Source organism: Oncorhynchus kisutch, unplaced genomic scaffold, assembly GCF_002021735.2.
Source record: "Oncorhynchus kisutch isolate 150728-3 unplaced genomic scaffold, Okis_V2 Okis02a-Okis13b_hom, whole genome shotgun sequence".
Classification (NCBI taxonomy): Eukaryota; Metazoa; Chordata; class Actinopteri; order Salmoniformes; family Salmonidae; genus Oncorhynchus; species Oncorhynchus kisutch.
Window position 1 is genome coordinate 6,191,527 of NW_022261979.1, and position 15,612 is coordinate 6,207,138.

General features: G+C 44.6%; 2 protein-coding genes across 2 annotated transcripts; one reads left to right on the forward strand and one right to left on the reverse strand.

Annotated features, from left to right (window-relative positions):
- Positions 1–7: 7 nt before the first annotated feature.
- On the reverse strand, positions 8–1,688 carry LOC116359274 (39S ribosomal protein L32, mitochondrial). Its single transcript, XM_031811939.1, has 3 exons — positions 1,508–1,688; positions 1,033–1,211; positions 8–528 (listed from the first exon to the last, which is right to left on the reverse strand). Exons 1-3 carry the CDS (start codon positions 1,599–1,601, stop codon positions 274–276), a joined length of 528 nt encoding a protein of 175 aa, XP_031667799.1. The 5' UTR covers positions 1,602–1,688; the 3' UTR covers positions 8–273.
- On the forward strand, positions 1,653–7,019 carry LOC116359273 (proteasome subunit alpha type-2-like). The gene is made up of 7 exons (XM_031811938.1): positions 1,653–1,783; positions 2,275–2,351; positions 3,378–3,510; positions 3,619–3,741; positions 4,401–4,482; positions 5,964–6,095; positions 6,736–7,019. Exons 1-7 carry the CDS (start codon positions 1,743–1,745, stop codon positions 6,850–6,852), a joined length of 705 nt encoding a protein of 234 aa, XP_031667798.1. The 5' UTR covers positions 1,653–1,742; the 3' UTR covers positions 6,853–7,019.
- Positions 7,020–15,612: the final 8,593 nt, after the last annotated feature.

Consider the following 15,612-nt stretch of genomic DNA (forward strand, 5'->3'; position numbering starts at 1 on the left):
TAAAGCCTTTTTTTTTCAAATAAAGATTCATTCTCATTAATAACAAAGGTATAGCATGTTCCTACCAACATGTAGAGGATGTACAATATGTGACATTGTAGCCATGTTCCAATAACAAGACAAAGAAAATGAACCACATTTGAAGGTTCTGTCATGTGTTGATAACAAAACAAAAAAAAGAATGCTGCTGTTGATTTTTTTAATCAATGCATTTACTTCACTACAGAAACTGGGATATTAGCAACCTAATTACTGGTGTGACTAAATGCTACCTCAATAGATACTGAACCAGGAGGGTCGTTTTCTGTTTCTCTCCACTATCCTCTTGTCTTTGTCGGACTCCCATGGACTCTCGCTGTCATACAGGACCAGGGTCTCCTGCGCTGGTGTGTTGAGAGGCCTGCCCTCCATGGATTTAATCTGACCTCGGATCAGCGCTGTCTCCTTCCTGATCTTCTCATAACAGAACCCACACAGAATATGCTTCTGCTTCAGGTGGCCACACTCCACGCACGGCTCAATGTTGGTCTGACAAAGAGGGGGAGAGAGAGAAAGGGGGGAGAACGAGGGAGGGGGAGAACGAGGGAGAGACAAAGGGGGGATAGGGAGAATGAGGGAGAGAGAGAGATGAGGGGGAGAGAGAAAGGGGGGATAGGGAGGGGGAGAAAGAGAGAGATGAGGGGGAGAGAGAGAAAGGGGGGATAGGGAGGGGGAGAGAGAAAGAGAGAGATGAGGGGGAGAGAGAGAAAGGGGGGATAGGGAGGGGGAGAACGAGAGAGAGATGAGGGGGAGAGAGAAAGGGGGGATAGGGAGGAGGAGAACGAGGGAGAGAGAGAGATGAGGGGGAGAGAGAGAAAGGGGGGATAGGGAGGAGGAGAACGAGGGAGAGAGAGAGCACAAAACATCAGAAAAATCTATTGCCTTTTCAATTGTGTTTATTGCAATATTTATTACATAAAATATGCTACATACAACTGGACATCAGAGGACAATAATTACAGGTGAAATGATACAAGTAATCAAAGTTAATACCTTAACTTTGAGCATAAAGCTTGGGTCTCGTCTTCTGGTCCTGTTGATTTCTATTGTGCGTCTCTTTTTGGGTGCTGCCATCCAGAACACATTGTCCAGGAAGCTGGGCTCCGAGGGCACCTCTTGCTCATCGTGGGGATGTGGGAGGATGCTGGGCCCATGGACAGCTAGAGCTGGGGCTGATTAGAAACAAAACACACAGAGACACAATCACATATCAACAATCTATGCAATAGACAGAAACGATGTATGCATGTCAGTCAGTATACATCTAGTAGTCTACTCATAGATTGAAGCACGTATAGAATCGTACATCATCATAGTTCTTACTGTCCAACACAAAGTCATAGATTATGCAGGGTAACATAGCTACCATGGAAGTTTTAAAGCTAGCTTACTAGTTAGTTCGAGTGTTAGCCAGCCAGCTAGCTACAAATAAACACAAGGCAGAATGTTGTGTAAAGCTCAAACTCACCAAATTGTCTGTCAAGTCCTGTAGCCTCTATAATTCTGCATTCCAGCTGTAACAACGAACGTCTCAAAAAACACATGAAACCAGACGAATTCATAATTTTAGAGGTTTGAGTAGTGCCTTTACACTCATGTCACACAGCTCACGGTCATTGAATCACATACGTCATTGAACTGCGACAACCGAAGAACCAATTGCATCTTGTCATATAACGCGTTATCACCAGTACTGAGTAAATATGGGAGAAAGGGGGTACAGTTTCTCACTCACCACATTCAGGTAACTTTTACAAATTACTGTAGTAGCAACAGTTTTGTTAGTTTGGTTATTGCAGGAAGACATTGAAAGGAAGAAAAATTGAGATCGAGCGAGTTGTTTAGAAACCAGACTGTTGCTCGCGGTGGTTTGATGCTTTGTCATTCTGTTACTCTGGCTAGCTAATGTTAGGCTAGTAGTAGGAAGTGTGATGTTTCTTTTTCAAGATCTTCAAACAGGCTATTTTGATTTCCAACACATTTAGTCTCTTCATACCATTTGCTCTCTTTCAGTAATTAAGTGATTAGCTGAGTTGCGATCTTTTCAAAAAGGCATCTGGCTTTGCTGTTGCAAGTTTACATTCACTTTCAGTTTGTTGATTGCTGAGTGAGACTGAGTCACTAGCTAACGTTACACCAATAAATATAAACTCTAAAAGCACTGATCAGACCAAGACGAAATTATTTGTCATGACGTCTTTAATGAAAAGTTTAAACAATTTCCCTCCCAAACAGCCCATCTGGTAAACTGGTCCAGATTGAGTATGCCCTGTCAGCAGTAGCAGCAGGAGCCCCCTCAGTGGGAATCAAAGGTAAAGATGACTTAAAATGATCACCCAATATGACTGCGTTCACACGGGCAGACAAATTTCACTTAAGAGCTAATCTGATGAGAGAGAAAAATCTGAAGTTGCTGCCTGTTTAAACGCAGCCCATGTATGTATACAGTGGAGCAACCACCAGGTAATGGCTTTTTGTATGCAGGCATCTTGTATATATGTGTCCATGGCACCAAACTCTTTTAAAGAGCAACTGTCCCTGAAAACCAACTTCTAATTTAGAAGACAGCCATCGATATGAGTCAGTAACATTTATTCTAATGTCAAAATTGACTACAAAGTGTAAATAGGATAATTTTGGTCATAAAGTCAGTTTTGTCCAAAACAGATTTTTCTACTGGAGTATGCCACAATGTAAATGAAGGTTGGGTTTATTTCAACCCGGTCCACAGCTGGCAGCAAACAAGTTCTCATCCATTTGGAGTGTAGCAGCATGCGACCCCGATCGTAATGGAAGTGGTAAATGTGGTTTGACTTTGGATATCCCTAAATATTGAAAACAGTTCATGAGAAATAAAAAGTGTGCAACGTGAAAATATTGCCTAATTTACATTGTTATTTATTGACGGTTCCATACTAGGCCCAGAGATGGGCTATCCAAAGTCAAACCAATTTTGCCACGGTAGCACACCAGCCGGCTAAAGCAAAACGGCAATATAATTTGGCTAACTCTTCCCACCTGCGAACACACGAGACCCCCATATCAAACCACACCTGAAACCAACTCACATTTGAATTCAGTCATGGCTGCTGGGATTTTTAAGGCTACTTTTAGATATTTTTTTTTACTGATTGGTCTTTCGAACACTCAGATCAGCTCTGAAAAAGATCTGATGTGATTGGTCAAAAAAACAACTAGTGGGAAAAAAAATATCAGTATTGAGCTACCTGTTGAAACAGCCTTAATGAACCAAATCTAAGACAAGGCCAAATCAAGAAGTTTAGCCGCATTACAGAAGACAGTCCAGATTTTGATGGTTTCTTTCTCCCCGTTTAAAGCCTCAAATGGAGTCGTTTTGGCAACCGAGAAGAAACAGAAGTCTATACTGTACGATGAGACGAGTGTTCACAAAGTCGAGATGATAACCAAACATATTGGCATGGTCTACAGTGGAATGGGTCCAGACTACAGGTACATCCTGGTGTGTGTGAGGGAGACTGCCTTTCCTTGAGTTTCTAAATCTTGGGTTTACAACAGGGATAAGAATATCTTAGAAATGTGTCTCTTGTTACTCTGCAGGGTGCTGTTGAGGAGAGCGAGGAAACTGGCCCAGCAGTACTTCCTGGTCTACCAGGAGCCAATCCCCACAGCCCAGCTTGTCCAGCGGGTAGCCTCTGTCATGCAGGAGTACACACAGTCTGGGTCAGTTCTGTTCTGTGGGTTTCCTCAAGTTTGATCAGGCTGGCCGACTGATTGTGCAGGCTTTTGATCCAACCTTGCTGAAACACCACTGATTCAGCTTATCAAGGTCCTGCTGACCATCTGATTGGTAAAACCAGGTGTGTTAGGCTTTTCCTTCAGCCCTAAAGCCCTTACACCCAGTATAGAACCAGGTGTGTTAGAGCAGGGCTGGCTGAAGGAAAAGCCTAAAGCCCGGACACCCAGTATAGAACCAGGTGTGTTAGAGCAGGGCTGGCTGAAGGAAAAGCCTAAAGCCCGTACACCCCATATAGAACCAGGTGTGTTAGAGCAGGGCTGAAGGAAAAGCCTAAAGCCCTTACACCCAGTATAGAACCAGGTGTGTTAGAGCAGGGCTGGCTGAAGGAAAAGCCTAAAGCCCGGACACCCAGTATAGAACCAGGTGTGTTAGAGCAGGACTGAAGGAAAAGCCTAAAGCCCTTACACCCAGTATAGAACCAGGTGTGTTAGAGCAGGGCTGGCTGAAGGAAAAGCCTAAAGCCCGGACACCTAGTATCTTTCCACGAGGGTTGGCCACTGCTGAATTACAATATCCATGTGTGTTGATAAAGTAGTTGTTTTCACCTGAATTTCTAGAGAGTAACATCCTGTGTTTTTTTCAGTGGAGTGCGACCCTTTGGTGTGTCACTGTTGATAGCTGGATGGGATGATGATCACCCTTACCTCTTCCAGTCAGATCCCTCTGTAAGTATTCATGGTAGTATAAACACACTATCGTTGAATTGCTTCACTCCTAGGCCGAGTCTAGACAGTTTATGGAGCTTTTGTGTTCTGATCATGGAGTTCTAATCATGGAACTCCGAACTCGTCATGCATCTAAACCTACATTTTAAATGTGCCCTGATTCCCTTTTCCTGCGCTATATTCAAATGCCAGAATGCATAATGCAAACGGTGGAACAGGCTACATCTGGTAACAACACAGCAAGTTGATGGAAGTAGCAAACTACTGTAGCTAACTAGCCAGCTAACCTCTGTAACTAGCCAGCAAGCTAGCTAGCAAAGCTAAAGGGATTGCAAACAGGCAAAACAAAAAATTGTTTTACCAATAAAAAATAAAAAATACACCTTTATTTAACCAGGTAGGCCAGTTGAGAACAAGTTCTCCTTTACAACTGTGACCTGGCCAAGATAAAGCATAGCGACAAAAACAACAACACAGAGTTACACATAAACAAAACGTACAGTCAATAACACAGGTAGCTTGATTAAATAAGCTAGCTGGCTAGCATTTATGAAGCCAGCAAACACATTCCACACTTGGAACATATTTCCTTCAACTTTTTAATGAAAAAAGGTGCCTCTCGCTCCCAAAACATGTGCTGATGACAGTGGGCGATGGTAGCCTGATTGTGTCCAGACTGAGGAGAGATCTGTACAAAATGTGTCCCTGACCACCACCTGAAGTGGTCGGCCAGAACTGAACACAATCCGACCACAACCAGTCTTTTCAATGCAATCTCCGTATTCTGATTGCAGAAGTAGCATGTAAGTGTCAAGTGTAGACGGCCCAAGTGTCTTCTCTACTGTTATATGTGCATATGTTACGGACGTTGCTGGCTTAGCGAGTACCCCCCCCCAAATCAGCTCGAACTCGGGACCTCTGCTTTGATAACACACGTGGCTGCCCTCCTTGACAACGTTTCAACGGTTTGAGCCACCCAAAAGTGTACCAATCAGATGGCTCCATCCGTGACATTTCAAGCTAGCTGTGGAGTGAGCTTACTTCTTAACTCCGTGTTGCCCAGCAACAGTCCCAAAATATCACTGCTCTAGAGGAGATCTGCATGGAGGAATGGGCCAAAAATACCAGCAACAGTGTGTGAAAACCTTGTGAAGACTTACAGAAAACGTTTGACCTCTGTCGTTGCCAACAAAGGGTATATAACAAAGTATTGAGATTAACTTTTGTTATTGACCAAATACTTATTTTCCACCATAATTTGCAAATAAATTCATTAAAAATCCTACAATGTGATTTTTCTGGATATTTTTTCTCATTTTGTCTGTCATAGTTGAAGTGTACCTATGATGTAAATTACAGGCCTTTCTCATCTTTTTAAGTGGGAGAACTTGCACAATTGGTGGCTGACTAAATACTTTTTTGCCCCCACTCTACATAGTTTTTTCCCGGTACTCACTATATGATTATTTTGATGTACACAGGGTGCATACTTTGCATGGAAAGCCACAGCGATGGGAAAGAACTACGTCAATGGGAAAACATTCCTAGAAAAGAGATATAACGTGGATCTGGAGCTGGAAGATGCAATCCACACAGCAATCTTAACCTTGAAGGTAATTCATCTCACCTGCAGCTTTAGTACTCTTCCCTCTCAGAGGTGTTTAAGAAACACAGTAGAGGGCCTCCCGGGTGGCGCAGTGGTTAAGGGCGCTGTACTGCAGCGCCAGCTGTGCCATCAGAGACTCTGGGTTCGCGCCCAGGCTCTGTCGTAACCAGCCGCGACCGGGAGGTCCGTGGGGCGACGCACAATTGGCCTAGCGTCGTCCGGGTTAGGGAGGGCTTGGTCGGTAGGGATGTCCTTGTCTCATCGCGCACCAGCGACTCCTGTGGTGGGCAGGGCGCAGTGCGCGCTAACCAAGGTTGCCAGGTGCACAGTGTTTCCTCCGACACATTGGTGCGGCTGGCTTCCGGGTTGGATGCAGTGCGGCTTGTTTGGGTTGTGTATCGGAGGACGCATGACTTTCAACCTTCATCTCTCCCGAGCCCGTATGGGAGTTGTAGCGATGAGACAAGACAGTAGCTACTACAACAATTGGACACCACGAAATTGGGGAGAAAAAGGGCAACATGTGATACTTTAGGTTAAACCTTTAGGTTAAACCTGGAATAGTTTGAAAACTTAATGATTTAATTTATCATAGTGTTCTAATGAAATCCATGCATTAATATTGTGTTCTGTGTGTGTTTTTAAAGGAAAGTTTTGAGGGTCAGATGACAGAAGATAACATTGAGGTGGGAATCTGCAACGAGGCAGGTTTCAGAAGACTCACCACAGCAGAGGTCAAGGACTACCTGGCAGCCATTGCATAAAATGCCCCCTCCATGGGGGTCTGTTGGCATGGACTCATTCAGATCAGCTGAAAACACACACCAATACAGTTTTTTTGCAGTTTAGCAGATTACTACAATTTGTCGTTTTTTTTCTCCGGTTATACCTAGTCACATACTAATAATAAAATACGATTTATTTAATAATATTTCGTCCTTTTATCAATTTTTGTTTTCTTCATATAATTTCATGTTTGGCTTCAGTTTGCGATTTGATAATTAGTTGTTTAATTCTCAATTTCTCACTATATTGCGAAAGTGTAAATATACATTTTGCATGAGTAGTAGTCCCCCCCCCCCCAAATACAGAGCCTTCAGAAAGTATTCATACCACTTGACTTATTCAACATTTACAGCCTGATTTCAAAATGGATTAAAAAATAAATAAATCACCCATCTACACACAATACCCAATAATGAGTGTTTTTGTAAATGTTTCCCAATTAATACATATTATTTACAGGAATGTCTAACTGACATTGGTAGCCTTTTCACACCCACTTCCTATAACACACAAATTAAGCTCAGCTGCATCCAATTTCCTGTGATCTTCACTGACGTTGCCACAACTTGATTGGAGTCCACCTGTGGCCAATTCAATCGTTTGGACATGATTTAGAAACACCTGTCTATTTAAGGTCCCACAGTTGACAGTGCATGTCAGAGGGAGGAGGAGTAATGGCGGCTGGTAACAGTGATGGCGACTGGTAACAGTGATGGCGGCTGGTAACAGTGATGGCGGCTGGTAACAGTGATGGCGGCTGGTAACAGTGATGGCGGCTGGTAACAGTGATGGCGACTGGTAACAGTGATGGCGACTGGTAACAGTGATGGCGACTGGTAACAGTGATGGCGACTGGTAACAGTGATGGCGACTGGTAACAGTGATGGCGACTGGTAACAGTTGACTGCATGTCAGAGGGACTGGGGTTTCCAGGAGGAGTAATGGCGACTGATAGAGCGTTTTGAGTCGACGCGAGAAATTCAAGAAACAATTTTAAACAGTTTGTTACTACAGAGGATGAAGGAGTGGAAAGAGCTTGGATATGTAGAAATGGACACCATGAAATGAGATGTGTACAGGGAAGCGGTGTGGTCGGGAAAATTATCGTTAAGTACAAAAAGAAAACGTACTCCTGTCGCTCAGAAATGTAACCTGGTGAGGATCAACTACCAGCGGCAGGTGCGGTGAAGGCCGTCAAGTTCGTGCCTCGTCCAGATGATGACAAAAATGATGGCGGCTCAGTGGGTGTGAGATTTTTTTTGTTGTTGTTGAGAGACTGGATCCTTGCCTTCTGGCTGATCCATACGGGGTGTCAGGTTGGTTGGGGGCTGTTGAGTCGGTGACAGTAACTCAAAGTGGACTCGCGATTCTTCAGTCCAGAGGGAGCGGGCGCTGCTCACCACACGCCAAGGGACAAGAACTTTGACTTGCTTTGCTCTCTGCAGCAGGGCGCCATTGAAAGGAGGGATAACCAGTGCCGTGTATTCATGGACTCTAGCCCCGAATATTTATTTAAATGTTTATATACTTTTCAGTCAATTCGCAAGTGGCTGAATATCATCTGCGGGAGGGAAATAGCGCCTCTCTGTCTCAGTATGTGTGGCCCAATATCTATGATGTCGACTTGTATGACACGTTGCCAGCTGTAGCATTTGGCCTCCCTTGATTAAATAAAATAATACAATTATAGAAAATAATTAGCCTATCAGTGTTCAGCTGAGTCTACTGTGGGTTGTCTTGGTGCAGCAAAACGCACTCCAAGGGAGGCCAGTTTGGATTTGGCTTCCTAAGATAAATGTCCTCAGTGTTTGTTTCTGGTTTACTTGTGGTGATTTCCCTTTCCTAATCCAGGGATGGGGATTTGGACTTGTGCTTTTGACTTAATTCTCTATACTGGCCAATGATAATGACGGCGATTCTGATCTAGCCCTAAATTCATATACTGTGGCTCTGGCTTGAGACGGTAGAAGATCAATATGTAGGGTAAATGTAGGCTCTCATTTAGCTAGCTAAATTAGCTGGTTCATTGTTGCCCATGTCAGGAAGTTAAGCTAACAAGCATGTTTAGCTAGGTTGCCTATGAAAACTAACACTAAAAGCATACTGTATGATGAAATCATTGACCATTTCGCCAACATGAGAGGGGAGGATGGCTCATGCTGAGCAATGGATCACGCCGGCACGCCAGCCACCTCAGAAAAGTCCCTGCCCCTCAATGAACACAAATGCCTACAAAACTGACTTACAAGCCAGAAACGCCACCTGATGGACCTCCCCCACTACTACCACCTCCCCCCAGCCTCTGTGGGCTCCCCAAGGGCCAGAGCCACGGCGGCTGAAGAACGGCCTATGAGGGCACAAACTCGCCCAGCTCATCTGGGGGACTACTTAACCTCCTTTAATTCTTAGTCAACCTCTAGGTTACTGGACTGAACTGGCTAGTTCGGATTGTCGTTATTTACCTCTTCCGTTTAAGGGTTAATGTTTCTTTCTTACAGGTATCACTCTATGTTCTTGCCCTATGGGCATTGTTATATATGGTACCCGTCCCTGGTTTTGGAAAGGGGGGGAATGTTATGTATGGTACCAGTCCCTGGTTTTGGAAAGGGGGGGAATGTTATGTATGGCACCAGTCCCTGGTTTTGGAAAGGGGGGGGAATGTTATATATGGAACCAGTCCCTGGTTTTGGAAAGGGGGGGAATGTTATGTATGGCACCAGTCCCTGGTTTTGGAAAGGGGGGGAATGTTATGTATGGTACGACGTGCTGTTCGTAGTGCTGTACGTTATTATGGTTTACGACAGTGTGCTGCTTTACGGATGAATGGGTTGTCAGAATGTGTGGCACATGTCATTAAACGAGAGAGTGATGTGCAATGTGGAAAAAAGAGAGAGAGGATGATGGCATTAGCATTCATCTAGTCTACAAGGGTGTCAACCTATAATGTTTTTTAGTTTTTTTACCTGTGCAAGAGCACACACACAGACAGAAATCAGTACCATGGACAGCGACATGATATTTATCAACAATGATTGGACTAAATAGATTTTATTTTGTAAGTTTGTTTCAGTGTATTAAACTAAGCATATGTAGCCTAGTTTTTTTTTTTAACCTTTTATTTAACTAGGCAAGTCAGTTAAGAACACATTCTTATTTTCAATGATGGCCTAGGAACAGTGGGTTAACTGCCTGTTTAGGGGCAGAATGACAGATTTGTACCTTGTCAGCTTGGTGGTTTGATCCGTACGAGAGCGTTGTGAAACAGAAGACACGGTCTGTCCTGCTGAGTTTTGATGCAGAGTTTTTACCCGACAAAGTCAAGTTAGGATGTGTCAGTTACCCTGTGAGCTTTTGTCCCAAAACCATTACATTGTTTTAGGTGCCAAGCTTACGGTCATGTTGCAGCAGTGTGTAGGAGCGAGATTCCTATATGTGAGAAGTGTGCAGGAAAACATAAAACAAAGGAATGTGTGTGTGTGTGTGTGTGTGTGTGTGTGTGTGTGTGTGTGTGTGTGTGTGTGTGTGTGTGTGAATTGTAGGGGTACCCATGGTGCTGTAGATCAGAAGTGTCCTGGGAAAGGCAGGTTGAGGTTGCTGGGATCAGAGTTGTACTAACAGTGTCATGCTGAGGCGGTGAATAGAGTAGGAGGGGATGTGTACAGGGTGAGGGATCCTGCTGTGAGTAGGCCGAGGCCAATAAAAAGTGATAAGAATAACGTGCCTCAGTAATGTTGGTTTCTTTAGCGTTCATAGCCATCGTTATCAACTATACTGCAGAAAATCACATTTAAAATAGATGTTGTGGTGGCAGCTGCAGAGAAGTGCTTGGGTGTACGAGATTTTACGGCAGAAGAGTTACGAGGTGTGTTGAACGATAGTGTCCCATTCTACCAGGATGCCGGTCTGGTGTTGGATCAGATAGGGCCAAGTAGTGGAATATTGGTGTGGCTTTAATGGGAGTAGGTTTAGGTGGTAGAGTGGTGAGGTTTTAATGGGTGTAGGGTTAGGTGGTATAGTTGTGTGGTTTTAATGGGTGCAGGGTTAGGTGGTATAGTGGTGTGGTTTTAAAACCAACTGGTTTTAATGGGTGTAGGGTTAGTTGGTATAGTGGTGAGGTTTTAATGGGTGTAGGGTTAGTTGGTAGAGTGGTGTGGTTTTAATGGGTGTAGGGTCCAGACCTGGGTCCAGACCTGACTGCCCTCGACCAGCACAAAAACATCCTGTGGCGGACTGCAATAGCATCGAATAGTCCCCGCGATATGCAGCTGTTCAGGGAAGTCAGGAACCAATACACGCAGTCAGTCAGGAAAGCTAAGGCCAGCTTCTTCAGGCAGAAATTTGCATCCTGTAGCTCCAACTCCAAAAAGTTCTGGGACACTGTGAAGTCCATGGAGAACAAGAACACCTCCTCCCAGCTGCCCACTGCACTGAGGCTAGGTAACACGGTCACCACCGATAAATCCATGATTATCGAAAACTTCAACAAGCATTTCTCAACGGCTGGTCATGCCTTCCTCCTGACTACTCTAACCTCGGCCACAGCTCCCCCCCCCCCCCCCCCGCAGCTACTCGCCCAAGCCTCTCCAGGTTCTCCTTTACCCAAATCCAGATAGCAGATGTTCTGAAAGAGCTGCAAAACCTGGACCCGTACAAATCAGCTGGGCTTGACAATCTGGACCCTCTATTTCTGAAACTATCCGCCGCCATTGTCGCAACCCCTATTACCAGCCTGTTCAACCTCTCTTTCATATCGTCTGAGATCCCCAAGGATTGGAAAGCTGCCTCATCCCCCTCTTCAAAGGGGGAGACACCCTGGACCCAAACTGTTACAGACCTATATCCATCCTGCCCTGCCTATCTAAGGTCTTCGAAAGCCAAGTCAACAAACAGGTCACTGACCATCTCGAATCCCACCGTACCTTCTCCGCTGTGCAATCTGGTTTCCGAGCCGGTCACGGGTGCACCTCAGCCACGCTCAAGGTACTAAACGATATCATAACCGCCATCGATAAAAGGGAGTACTGTACAGCCGTCTTCATCGACCTTGCCAAGGCTTTCGACTCTGTCAATCACCATATTCTTATCGGCAGACTCAGTAGCCTCGGTTTTTCTGATGACTGCCTTGCCTGGTTCACCAACTACTTTGCAGACAGAGTTCAGTGTGTCAAATCGGAGGGCATGCTGTCCGGTCCTCTGGCAGTCTCTATGGGGGTGCCACAGGGTTCATTTCTCGGGCCGACTCTTCTCTGTATATATCAATGATGTTGCTCTTGCTGCGGGCGATTCCCTGATCCACCTCTACGCAGACGACACCATTCTATATACTTCCGGCCCGTCCTTGGACACTGTGCTATCTAACCTCCAAACGAGCTTCAATGCCACACAACACTCCTTCCGTGGCCTCCAACTGCTCTTAAACGCTAGTAAAACCAAATGCATGCTTTTCAACCGTTCGCTGCCTGCACCCGCACGCCTGACTAGCATCACCACCCTGGATGGTTCCGACCTTGAATATGTGGACGTCTATAAGTACCTAGGTGTCTGGCTAGACTGTGAACTCTCCTTCCAGACTCATATCAAACAGCTCCAATCCAAAATCAAATCAAGAGTCGGCTTTCTATTCCGCAACAAAGCCTCCTTCACTCACGCCGCCAAACTTACCCTAGTAAAACGGACTATCCTACCGATCCTCGACTTCGGCGATGTCATCTACAAAATTGCTTCCAACACTCTACTCAGCAAACTGGATGCAGTTTATCACAGTGCCATCCGTTTTGTCACTAAAGCACCTTATACCACCCACCACTGCGACCTGTATGCTCTAGTCGGCTGGCCCTCGCTAAATATTCGTCGCCAGACCCACTGGCTCCAGGTCATCTACAAGTCCATGCTAGGTAAAGTTCCGCCTTATCTCAGTTCACTGGTCACGATGGCAACACCCACCCGTAGCACGCGCTCCAGCAGGTGTATCTCACTGATCATCCCTAAAGCCAACACCTCATTTGGCCGCCTTTCGTTACGGTTCTCTGCTGCCTGTGACTGGAACGAATTGCAAAAATCGCTGAAGTTGGAGACTTTTATCTCCCTCACCAACTTCAACATCTGCTATCTGAGCAGCTAACCAATCGCTGCAGCTGTACATAGTCTATCGGTAAATAGCCCACCCATTTTTACCTACCTCATCCCCATACTGTTTTTATTTATTTACTTTTCTGCTCTTTTGCACACCAATATCTCTACCTGTACATGACCATCTGATCATTTATCACTCCAGTGTTAATCTGCAAAATTGTAATTTTTCGCCTACCTCCTCATGCCTTTTGCACACATTGTATATAGACTCTCCTTTTTTTCTACTGTGTTATTGACTTGTTAATTGTTTACTCCATGTGTAACTCTGTGTTGTTGTTCACACTACTATGCTTTATCTTGGCCAGGTCGCAGTTGCAAATGAGAACTTGTTCTCAACTAGCCTACCTGGTTAAATAAAGGTAGATTTTTTCTTTTTTAAAGGGTTAGTTGGCAGAGTGGTGTGGTTTTAATGGGTGTAAGGTTAGTTGGCAGAGTGGTGTGGTTTTAATGGGTGTAGGGTTAGTTGGTATAGTGGTGAGGTTTTAATGGGTGTAATGGCAGAGTGGTGTGGTTTTAATGGGTGTAGGGTTAGTTGGCAGAGTGGTGTGGTTTTAATGGGTGTAGGGTTAGTTGGTATAGTGGTGAGGTTTTAATGGGTGTAATGGCAGAGTGGTGTGGTTTTAATGGGTGTAGGGTTAGTTGGTATAGTGGTGAGGTTTTAATGGGTGTAGGGTTAGGTGATATAGTGGTGAGGTTTTAATGGGTGTAGGGTTAGTTGGTAGTGGTGTGGTTTTAATGGGTGTAGGGTTAGTTGGTAGTGGTGTGGTTTTAATGGGTGTAGTGTTAGTTGGTAGTGGTGTGGTTTTAATGGGCGTAGTGTTAGTTGGTAGTGGTGTGGTTTTAATGGGTGCAGGGTTAGTTGGTATAGTGGTGTGGTTTTAATGGGTGCAGGGTTAGTTGGTATAGTGGTGAGGTTTTAATGGGTGTAATGGCAGAGTGGTGTGGTTTTAATGGGTGTAGGGTTAGTTGGTATAGTGGTGAGGTTTTAATGGGTGTAGGGTTAGGTGATATAGTGGTGAGGTTTTAATGGGTGTAGGGTTAGTTGGTAGTGGTGTGGTTTTAATGGGCGTAGGGTTAGTTGGTAGTGGTGTGGTTTTAATGGGTGTAGTGTTAGTTGGTAGTGGTGTGGTTTTAATGGGCGTAGTGTTAGTTGGTAGTGGTGTGGTTTTAATGGGCGTAGTGTTAGTTGGTAGTGGTGTGGTTTTAATGGGTGCAGGGTTAGTTGGTATAGTGGTGTGGTTTTAATGGGTGCAGGGTTAGTTGGTATAGTGGTGTGGTTTTAATGGGTGTAGGGTTAGTTGGTATAGTGGTGTGGTTTTAATGGGTGCAGGGTTAGTTGGTATAGTGGTGTGGTTTTAATGGGTGTAGGGTTAGTTGGTATAGTGGTGAGGTTTTAATGGGTGTAGGGTTAGTTGGTAGGGCACATTTTTCCCCCCTTCCCTTTGTGTCACAAAGTGTAATGAATTAACGCTCAAGAACAGCAGGCTGATAGCCCAGACAGTAGGTGGCGGCATGCACCTCTAACGTATGTTTGCGGACTGCCATAATACCATAAAATAAATGCATGTCAGAGCAGAAACTATACCATGAAGTCCAAGGGACTGTCCATAGATCTGAGATAGAAATGTGACGAGGCATATTATCTGTGGAAGGGTATAAAACACTTTCTAGAATGTTGAAAGTTTCCAAGAGCACAGTTGTCTCCATCATTTGAAAATGGAAGAAATATGGAACTACCTGGATGCTGGCCGTCTGACCAAACTGAGCAACCTGGCGAGAAGGGCATTGGTTAGAGAGGTGACCAAGAACCCAATGAACACAGTGACAGAACTACAGAGTTCCTTGGCTGAGATGGGAGAACCTGTCTCTACAGCACTTCATCAATCTGGGCTTTATGGGAGAGTGGCCACATGACAGCACACCTGGAGTTTACAAAAAAAGCATGTGAAAGACACATGTAAAGCACTATGTCTGTACAAAACCAGGCACAGCTCATCACCCATCTAACACCATCCCTACCTTGAAGTGGTGGTGGCAGAATCATGCAATGGGGAGGCTTTTCAGCGGCAGGGAAAGGGAGACTGGTAAGGATAGAGGGAACAATGAATTGGGCCAAATACAGGCACATCCTTGAGAACCTGCTTCAGAATGCAGAATGTCCTGTTGGAAGATATACGTTTCAACAGGACAATGACCCCAAGCATATAGCAAAAGCAACTCTGGAAATGCCTCAAAACAAGAATGTGAAAGTCGTTCAGTGGCCTAGACTTGAAGATTGCTGTTTGCTGCAGCTCCCCATCTAACTTAACAGAGCTCGAGGAAATATGCAAGGAAGATTGGAGACAACCCCCAAATCCAGATGTGCAAAGGTGATACAGACATTCCCATGACAACGCAAAGCTGTAATCACTGCCCAAGGTGCTTCTAGAAAATATTAACTTGGGTGTGAATACTTACATAAATAGATATTTTTGTTTTTCATTTTCAATAAATGTTATAACATTTCTAAAAACATGTTTTCACGTTGTCATTATGGGGTATTGTGTGTAGATGGGTAAGAAAAACAATTATATTTAAATATATTTCAATTCAGGGTGTAACAACAG